The 10,896-nt window shown below is 42.1% G+C and overlaps 1 protein-coding gene across 1 annotated transcript; it reads right to left on the bottom strand.

The window, feature by feature from the left end:
• Positions 1-1,188: 1,188 nt before the first annotated feature.
• On the bottom strand, positions 1,189-10,210 carry LOC120705818 (ubiquitin carboxyl-terminal hydrolase 14-like). Its single transcript, XM_039990348.1, has 19 exons — positions 10,019-10,210; positions 9,738-9,915; positions 8,892-9,004; positions 8,472-8,808; positions 7,850-7,944; positions 6,543-6,676; positions 6,418-6,474; positions 6,253-6,330; positions 5,737-5,791; positions 4,869-4,949; positions 4,424-4,622; positions 4,297-4,354; positions 4,098-4,220; positions 3,331-3,419; positions 2,769-2,858; positions 2,520-2,693; positions 2,267-2,391; positions 1,943-2,069; positions 1,189-1,606 (listed from the first exon to the last, which is right to left on the bottom strand). The coding sequence occupies exons 1-19, from the start codon at positions 10,112-10,114 to the stop codon at positions 1,428-1,430; spliced, it is 2,388 nt and encodes a 795-aa protein (XP_039846282.1). The 5' UTR covers positions 10,115-10,210; the 3' UTR covers positions 1,189-1,427.
• Between the last annotated feature and the right edge of the window lie 686 nt (positions 10,211-10,896).

Genomic DNA, 10,896 nt, shown 5'->3' on the forward strand with positions numbered 1-10,896 from the left:
CGTTTAGTTGAACACTGACATGTTGCAAAAACAAATCTCTAAAACTAGTTGGTGCGTGAAGCTCAACACCGGGTTGATACATGTGGAACTAGGATTCCTCCGGCCTGCTGGTCGATGAAGAAACGTTAAGATCCAGGCCATTTTTCCTTTACCACGAAGCCATCTGATCTCAGCCGCAGCTAAGCAGGCCTCGTGATCGTCGGCCATGCCCCCTCTATAAACATGACGATTAGCATAGCATCGACTTTGCAATAACAACCTTAATCACCTTAGGATTTCCTAGTTTTGTGATCCCTGACGATCGATCCGTCGCGTCGCGTCGCGTCAATGGCCACCAACTCCGGCGGGTACAACAATTACGACTACTACCACCATCGTGCACCATCGTCGCCGCAGTACAAGGTGATTGCCGCCATCGCCGTCAGCTTCGGCGCCATCGCTCTGCTCGCCAATCTGCTCCGATTCTGGCTCCGTTCGCTCAAGGAGGCGCAGGAGGCCGACCGGCGTCGTGTACCTCCGAGCGGCGGCGGGGGCAGCGGGGGGCAGCACGCAGCGGCAGCCGCAGGCCCGCAGCCGCCGGCGCCCGCGGCGGTGTCCGTTGGGATGGCGCGGTCGGTGGGGCCGCTGGTGTGCACGTACCGGCGGTCGGACGGGTGGCGGGAGGCGGCGTTCGCGGTGTGCCTGGCGGAGCTGGCCGACGGCGAGGCCGTCCGGGTGCTGCCGGAGTGCATGCACTACTTTCCACGCCGAGTGCGTCGGGGAGTGGCTCCGCGCGCACGACACCTGCCCGCTCTGCCGCGCCCCGCTAGTGATGAGCAACTGCCTGCTTCGCTGCTCACTCTGCTTAACCCTGCCGCGCCCCGCTAGTGATGAGCAACTGCCTGCTTCGCTGCTCACTCTGCTTAACCTTAGACTCCGTGTGTGCATATATGTAGATCAGTAGATGTTGGTTGTGCTCGTAATTAAACGGCTCGGAGGAATTCCAATTTCCTATCTTTTTTTTTCACTAGAAACAAACTCTACCAGTCCTGATTTCCTGGACACAGAACACTGATAAAATACTCAGGGAAAGCTCTAATCCATTCTAGTGTTTTGAGAGTACAAACACCTGAATTTGATACTAGATAGTGAGATCGACGGACTTGCCATAGTCCTTCCTCTGATGTGTTCGGTGAGGCAAAGCCGTCATGACAAGCACCAACGCAAATCACATTCACATAGTAACCAAATACATATGTAATCGGAGGTGCCACTCTATAATGTAATGAAAAGCAATATCCCAGTTGATCAGTCTGTAACCAGCATGGAAGAATGAGAGCAGACAGTCGCATTAAAATCAGCATGACAGCATTCTAACAAGCTCGCCATTCTTTTCATGATGTGGGCGCATGAACTATGAACTGTCACGATATTTGCCTGTGATGTGCCTAGCCGCTAATCCTCTGAAAGAAATAAAGGTAGCCCATATCCTTGGGCAGGTCGACAGATGCAGCAACCTTGCTGTCGTTGAAGATTGCCCACCTCCCGTCTTTGAGAACATGTGCGACGTAGTGCCCGCAGTGGGTGGAGGTGCCCATATGGCTGACAAAAGCCATCAGCTTGTATCCTGCAAAACAGAACATTGTTATAGAAAATGAATGCCAACCTTACAGAAAAGGGACAAATAATTTACAGTTATACTTAAATGGGTGACTTTGGAATACTCAAGTATGCTAATCTAGATAGGAGCTTGCTTATCTAAGTTCATATGTTAGCCATGTATTTCATTCATATTTTCTTGGAGACACAGCCAATTCAGTTTTTGCTGCTGGTTTTCGTGATAACATGGTACGAATTGGCAAGGCATACACACATTGAAACTTTACAAAATTCAACATGGCTCAGGATTGAGTACTGAGCAATACGAAGGGCTTAAGGAAACAAAGGGATTAGTGAAACTTACTGCCACTGCCATCTGAAACATGAGTGTTATCAGCATTTACATTGCTGGTCGAAGAGTCAGCAGGTGCTGTGCTTGATGCTTCGGGGTGGCTGAAAATCCAATCGGTAGCTTGCTCGATATTACCACCCTAATGCATAACAAAACAAGAGTAGCATTACAACACGGCTAACAACAATGCAAAGCTGGCAGGGAACAGTGTAAGAGGGGAATGCAAAACTTAGCAGGTGAGTATAGGAGCAGATTGGCAAACATTAAATTTCTGAAGGTTAAGAATCTTAATACCACTGCCTATTCAAAACAACAAATCATAAAAGTGAATCTTACAGAAGCTTTCAGGGCCTTTATGGCAACATCTTCTGGAAATCCAAAGGAAATGAGAGTTTGAACACTGGCTTCATCAACAGATTGTTCAGAAGCACGCAAATCATTTGATATGGGATCATTTATATCTGCATCGCAAAATAATGCTTGGATGAAGAACAGTTTCTTCTATCACAGTTCTGACTTCCAAGTAAAAGCTGATTACTTCATGATGAGAAGTGGTTATGAACTAAATCGATCGCATTAGCATACCAACCTGGATCATCCATGTGTGAGAGAAGCCAATTCATTGCCTCCTCAACTCCGGTGTTAGATGTGTTAATAGCAGCTTTCTGACAATGAAGGTAATTGAATCCCATGCTTACAAGCTGGGACACAATATCCTCACTGGCAACAGGTGCAGCAGGCTCAGCTTTGTTGTCACTAGAAGCTGAAACAATGCAAAGTAAAAAAAAACTGAAGAAAAGCACGTTATAGCTATAGAACTAATGAATGAAATTCTAACCTCCTTCAGGTAGCAGTTCTTCCCCAGGCTGCATACCCTTGCTACGCATATGCGAGATATCAATTGTATCTGGCACATCTATATAAACATCTGAGAGAGAAATAAACAGCCATGAGCCAAGATATAAAAAATAGGGAGAAAAAAAATAGTTGAATCACCCAGGCAGAATGAAAACTAGTGCAGAATTGTGGACGACATGTAGGTACAACTAGGAACAAGGACTGCTTATGCTTACTAAATCTCAGCCACAGAACAGGAAATGATGAATCAGAGCTGAAATACAAACAAGATTTTGCCGACTAAAATCACACTCCAACCAGAACTAGGAATCAAATTGTTTAAAAACATCTATTCTGAAGTGAGATTGCTGAAATATTTATTGATTCTAATCAAACCCAGGACCAGTTGCTGCATTGAATTATGGATAAGGTTAGGGTGGATTACTCGCTTAGAACAGCCTGAAAATTGTCATGTGAATACTGAACATGTGCTGTACTGGAAGCTCTCTATAAAAATCATTTAGTCAACAGCACGCATGTTCACATAAAGAGGGGAGTATTACCAAGTTTCTTTGGCACCCATCCTGCCTCCATTACAAACTTGCGCATATGCAGCACCAGGTAATCAGGAAAGGTGTTAAAGCCAGCAGTCCTGCACAGAACATTTCTTTGTTTACAACCACATTCATGCTACATGTATATATAATGAGGAAATAAGCAGCTACCCCATTGTTCATCAGATATCACAAAGATCCAGTCATTACAAGCAAACACGATTTCAAGTCAGTGCCATACCACCTGTTCTACAAAATATTCTCTACAATCAGAATTCAAATGAACAGAGGAATCAATTAATGTTAAAGGGGTTTCCACAATTCCTGAGTAACAGTCATGGATTCAAATCCTAGCATTGAAGATAATTGTAAATACCAGGAGTAACTAGGAAAGTTCAGTATTAGTATGCAATTCATAGAATTAATTTATGCTAACTTGTTTGGTTTAAGGTGTTGATGCTGAACTGCTAAAAGTAGTACATAACTAAACTGCATTTTTGCCCAAGTCGAACAGTTTCCCACTTGGCAACTTCTCATGTCAATGAGCAGTACTGAAAAGTGGTGATTAATCGATAAGCTGAACAAAAGAAAATGCCTTACAAGATACGCAAAAGATTCCAAAGCAAGCGGAGCATTTACCATTATCACTAATATTTATTAACTAAAAGAAAAGAAAACAAGGGCATTCCTTAAAAAAAAGTAGCAATGAAGTATTGAGCTTCACATGAGAATACTATCATATCCTTTAAGAATTGTAGAGTTCAAAATGCGCATACTTGGTAGCAGTCGTCTTTGAATTTAAAGCAGTGCTGTAAAAATCAGGAATTTCCTCTGGCCCTGAAAAACTTGCTAAGCATGCCTCCAATGGGACTCGAGGCCTCACAATTTCCTCATTAGACCTGTTATGGAAAGACAGTTAGCCATAAGCTTAATACCCACTGTACTGCATGAACTATGGATGATAGAATGACTTACACTTCTTTCCCATCCAAGTCCATTGCAGCTTTCTTCTCACTAAAAGCTTCTAGCTGCTCTGCATGTCAAACAAATGTCAAGGACCTATACATTTCTATGTCACAGCAGTAAATATGTTTAAAGCTACCTTTATTAGTTGCCGCATGCAGTGGTATGCTCAAAGAAAGCATGTTGTCCGACCGCTTGTTGTAAGAAACTTTTCCAGAAGGGCACTGGACCCTCTCCTCAATAATGAACTTAAAACCTGAACAAGGATTTAACTCATGGTTCCCCGGGTTTGCCTGCTCAACTCGGTCGATAAGGTGAAGGAAGAACTCAAGGGCATCCTGGATGAATATATAGATGTTAAGACTAATTACAAATTTTCATAAGGACTATAATGGTTGATATAAAACTAGAATACTAAAAAAATGCTGGTTACAATAGCTTATACTCTATGCGTTTCAAAATATCTGACTTATGGCAAGCTAATTAGTTCATTTTCTAAACTAATTAGCTTGTCCCAAACATCATATATATTTACAATCAGAGGAAGTTGAGAAAGTAGTTATCATGGTCGAAAAGACTTCTACCTGTTGCCTCATACTTGAAAATTCAGAATGGTTCGCAGCAATAACTGACTTAAACATGCGAGGACGTATCAATTCCTGCCCCTATCAAAATAAACACATAACGTAGAGGAAATGTCAGAGTTCTGATAATACCAAAGGTACTTCTGCAATACTTCGGATGCTATGTGTGAAATGAACAAGAGCACAGCCAGATTTGCTTCCTCTAGAACACAGAACTTATAATCTCATTAAGCTAGAGGTGCAGCAAGAAAAGAGTACATAGTGTTTCACTACAATAACATCTGGAGGAGATAAAAAGCCAACAATATAAGATCATTTAAGCCTGCATTAAATGTTTGTACAGTGTAGAACGCAGGAGAGCCGAGTCACTTCAAGATGCAAAACGGAAACAAGGTTGTGGAAAACCTCAGTTGTTTGCAAAACATCTTCCAACAGAAACTTAACCCCTTAACAATCATAACAGCGTGAGATCGCCAAGGGTGCTCACTGTAGCACAGCTAAGAAAGACTATATTCCTTTCTGTTTCACTTGAATAAACAAATCCCTACGTACATGGATTTTAATATCACAGACTCGATTTTAATATCACAGACAGCGGTTTTGATGTTTCACAATCAGATAAAATAAGTTTACTAATCGTCGTCCATCAAATGCAAAAGCAGACCAGTACATTGGTCGAGAATCAAGAAGTGTGAACTGGTATTGCAGAACCCTTACTACTGATGCAACAAGAAAGCAGTCTTTTCTAGATGGAACCAACAAATAATCATTATTGGCATACTAAAAACACCAGCATAGAAAAGGTAACAACCAACAATTGGAAGCCATTGCAACAAGCCAACAAATCAATATAAAATGAAATTCATACCTCCTTATTTGGTGCAGAATATTTACCAGAGAGCAAACCATGTCCTAATTTTGTCCTATAAAAGAAGTAAACAAGCATATAAGAGCAAAATACACATGGATCAGCTCTTACACAGAAAATATAACTGCTAAATGATAGCTTCAATGGAAGCTGATGTACTTTTTCCCCTGTTAACCATGCTTTCTGCTTGATTTCAACATCGTTAACACTTACACTACGTGCAAAGTGCTTAACCAGGTGACCCAGGCTATGTTTCCCTTGTGGTGGCAGGAAAAAGAATTGCCTCAATGAATAATAATTTTAGGGGTGATCACTCCATATGTAATGCTGTTGTACTTGTAACTGTAATGGAACTTATAGCCAGGTTATGATGCTTTAAGTATAACGAGAAAGTGATCAAATATCAAAGTACAGGTAAAGCTAAGAAAAATTAAGACATCAAGTAGATAAACAAAATTATTGCATACGAAGATAAACAATACCAGATAATAAGCACTTCAGCTAGAGTAAACTTACATCTGCATGTTTAGGTCCATTGTTGGATCAGCAGGTGCAGTTGCAAATGCAGCTTTCAAACTCTGCTTCTCAAAGTATCTGAAATGAATAAGGAGTCATGTGAAAGGGGGAAAAAAGACAAATGCAACAATGGATTAAAAATGATTGTGATAAAGTAAAACCAACCTCGATATGAAAGGATGAGTCGAAAACATGACTTGCATTATTGAAGCCATATAGCAACTGTAAAGAGAAGTATTTGTTTATTACATAAAGAGAAAAGAAGACAATATCATGAAGTCAAACCTTACCTATTCCCTAGGTTCGCAAGACCAGTATAGCCAGGTCCATATAGAAGTTCAGCATCTTTTCCACTTTCTTGTATTCTATTCCAGTCATAATTTGTGTTGGCATCAAGTTCTCTCTCAGCAGTAGTAATCTCAGTCTGCAAGAACAAAATAAAACCAGTTCTATTAACATAGCCCCATAGTAAAAACCATGTAGTCAAACATAAATTTGCCACTTGAAATATGGAAGAAAAAAAGAAGAATCTTGTATCGCCATTACTAACTTTTTTTTTTGTTTTAATCCTGTCAAATATCACATCCAACGAGATAGCTGTTTACAAATAACTCCTAGGGCAACAGATTCTACTCATAACTTCTTCTTTCTTAGTTCAAGAAGGGTTTCGAGCATGCAAGCAATCTTGGTATCAAGCATCAAGAAGTTGACGAGCAATTTTAATACATAATTCAAATGTTATCTAAGTTAGGAAGGCAATCTACAATGAGAAAGTTCTATAGCATATCATTGTCACTATGATCATAGTTTTAAAGGCGGTAAGCCGAGACGATGCTTTAAAGAAGCCTAGGCAACGCCTAAGCGAGGCAGGCGATGCCTTAGCAGCAAGGAAGCAAGTGATAGCAGCAGGAATTGGAGGAAATAAAAACAAAAAGAAAAGGAGAAGGAAAGAAAAGAAGGGAAAAGGAACTAGGCTGAAAGCACTCGGCTGCCCAGCCCACTAGTCAGCCCATCATACCAACCATACCCCTTGCCTTATCAACTTCTCTCTGCCTCCGCTCGTCTCTATCCCTCCCGAGAGCCCTCCCTCAAGCAGCGCCGCCACCTCTGCTTGTCTCTCTCCCTCCCTCCGTCTTACCTCCCTCCCTCTCTCTAATCTCTATGCCCGTTGACAGCCCGCGGCGGCGGTGCAGGAGCCCTGCGCTGGGGCCGGAGGACGTGGGACTGCGCATGGTGGAGCAGGGCGAGGCGCGGTGCGGCGGCAGCAGCGAGTGGAGGCGGGAGAGCGGCACGGTGGAGAACGGCAGCGAGTAGAGGCGGGAGAGAAGGACGGAGCACGGCGGCGACACGGTGGAGTCTATTTCCCCTCCATTCTTCCCCTCCCTCCCTCTCTCTTGCTGCTTTTTAGCTAGGCGACCAGGACGCCCATGATTGTTTGAGCGCCTGGACGCCTAGGCGACGCATTTAAAACTATGACTATGATATTTCAAGATCTGATTCTTCTACAATTTAACACATCAAGGCTCTACTAAACAGAGCGTCAGAGCTAAATTATATTACACTAGATAAATGACACAAATCAAATATAATTGCTCACCTTTTGAAGTGAAGAAAAATCGATACCAAAATGTGACAAGTGTCGAGCTAATAGTGGATCTTCAACACTATCGTCTTCCGGGTATGAGAAAACATCTGAGCTGTCGCAGAAAATATGGCAAAATTACTTTCTTCAAGACATTTTCTTTATAATTTTCACGCCTTTGAAGGCAACTTTAAACATTGGTTTTATCACTACATTTGTGCAGCTATTTGATTATACCAGTAAAAACATTTCTATGTTAAATCTACCCAATAAAGTTCCTATGATCCAAGAAGATACTCAAAAGTGCACTAATTGCTGACAAATAAAAATGTTGGTTGTCTGTTTCCAGATCAAAAGCTCTGCAACTGAAGGTAACAGTAACTTGTGAATTCTACGCGGTCATTTACTAGTATCCCATTATTGAATCCTGATGGGATAAATAGCATAACCAACAGGTGACTGACAGCAACATGTATGCTTCATCAGTAAATAAACAAAAATGGGAAGGCTAGTTATACATAGGAAAGGTAAAATCATCCCAATGCACTTCTTCTAGATATCATTAAGACACCATTTTCTAAAATTTTCGTACTAATACGAGAAAGTCCAAAGTGCAAAGGTTTAGGTGTACAATTACCTGCTGCTTCCAAATCAGCAGTAATTGTTCCAAGCTTTACTGCAAGAGGATATTTAGTCTGCTCGTAATGTTCAATTGCATGATTATTCCCACCGCTTCCATCCCAAAGCTTCCTCCCGCAAAGGATCATACCATCAGTTAAATTCAACCAGAGGTTCTCAGTTTTATCGCATTTGCTGCACTTCCATCCAGTAGGAGGCACAATAACACCATTTTCTAGCTGCTGCAGATCCATAGCATATGCACTAATTTTCTTCTTTTCAGCGACCCAAGCAGCTAGTTGTTGTTTTCTGTCAGCACTTTCAGCAAGGATAACCTTATCAACTGCAATCCTAACCTGCATAGTGTAGTATACATACTATATTAAAATGCATACAGCAGATTTAGCCTTCAACTTGTTGCACAAAGGGTAAAAACTACCTTCTCTGGCAAGTCAACTGAGGGGAATGGAAGAGAGATAAAATCAGGTAAAATGACGATTTCAAAAGTATCATCATATTCAGGTTCTTGATCACCAAAGCCTCCTTCCACGCCTATCAATGGCGGAAAAACTCGTTAATGGAGACCATAACTGTCTTATGCATATACATAAACTTAACAGAATTGTTTAGATGCATGTCCTAATATCTGTGAATGTGCAAACAAAGGAAAACACTGTACAGTTCAAACAAGAATCTACCTCAATTATGAAAAATCAGACATATAGACAACTCTTACCACAGACTTAGCATTACAGTCAACATACTAAATGACATGAAAAGGCCAACAGCAACCCACATAACCACTAAAAATTTGAATACATAACGCGGTCTTAATTTTTTTTTAAGATAAAAGCAAACAACATAATGCAATACCGCATCCTTGCTACAATGTAGCATTCCTCAAGACACTTCATCAACAAACAGAAAGGCAAATATATTAATATATTATCGCATTGCTAGAGTAATTTCGTGACAATTTTGCAGAATTTACATATTCCGTGTGAATTCAGATAGCAGATTACAATACAGCCATTCTGTCTAACATAATTCAATCAATAATTATGACAAACAAGTCCTAGCAGAAACAATGGCATCACCTAATACGAAACGCATGATTCACTTAGGCTGTAAACAATTAGAGCTCGAATTTAAAACATAACTGCATAAGCATGCATGTGATCAGCATAAGCACAGCATATGGTACCTTAAGTAAATATTTACTGTCTGAACTTTTGGCTTCAGTCAAGCTATGCAGAATGGCTTGTGTCCAAGTAAGAACTCATACCTATTGCAAGGAGGGTGGGCTTCTTGAGCGGGCGATCCGCCTCGTCCGACTCCGGCTTCCGGCGCTGCACAATGTGGAGGTACACGGGGTTGCCGGTCTTCTCGAAGTTCCACTCCACATGCTCCCTCCCGAACCCCAGGAACGAGCTCATGTCCACGTACAGGCCCCCCTCCGACCTCTGCACAAACACACACGCACACAGCGCCAAATCGCGTCAAACCCTAACCCTAGCAAATCGAGGCGAAGATGAGACGGAACACGGGGGAACAGGGCGCCGTTACCGGGGAGTCGAAGGAGACGCAGCACTCGTCCTTGTGGATGCGGCTGCCGGGCTCCGGGATGCGGACCTTGTGGAGGTGCGAGCGGAGGAGATCCATGGCCGCGGGCGGCGGCGAGCGGCGCCGGGGGAGGGTCGCGTCTAGGGTTTTGGAGGGACGGAACGGCGAGACGATGAAAGAGAGAAAGAAAACGGAATTAGATGAGGGGGAAGGGAGTTAAGTAGGAAGCTTGGTGGGGTAAGCTAAACCCAAAGCCGGCCGGCCGGCCTCCTTAAGTTCTCTGAAGAGATTTTTTTTTGCCAAAATAATTTAAGCATAATTTAAACCCTTTTTTTCCATCAAACACTAGTTCCCTACTACACAATTTTCTCCATGTGGAATTGTAGAATTGGCTCTTAATTTGATCACGGGAACTCCTCTGCAACACGCATGATTTCTCAAACCAGAGCATGCCTTATTCAAATCGGAAGAGAAAAGTTTTATCGTATACTCTTCTAACACCAAGAGTAAGAAAACAGAGAATTATTCGAATTATATATCAAGAAGAAATTTGTAGATACAATGTTACAATTTCCATAATTTGGATGAGTTCTTAAAATTCCTACAAACGAACTGTACCAAGCAAAACTTCACGTGCCAAAATGCTCCTCTTGAAAGTTCCATTGTTAAAAAGGGGCTAATGTGTTGATCATACCTCGAACGAATTTGCAGATGGAGATGATTCGATGCAAACATTGCAAACAAACCCACCACAAAATTTGCACGATGAGAGCCATAGCTGTTCGGCCTCGCATTGAGAGGAATGCAGAGCGCCCGTCTGATTGGAATTCAACGCTAAACAATCATAGCAGGATGACATAGGACACTCGCCAAGAGTTTAG

This window comes from Panicum virgatum, chromosome 5K (genome assembly GCF_016808335.1).
Source record: "Panicum virgatum strain AP13 chromosome 5K, P.virgatum_v5, whole genome shotgun sequence".
Taxonomy (NCBI): domain Eukaryota; kingdom Viridiplantae; phylum Streptophyta; class Magnoliopsida; order Poales; family Poaceae; genus Panicum; species Panicum virgatum.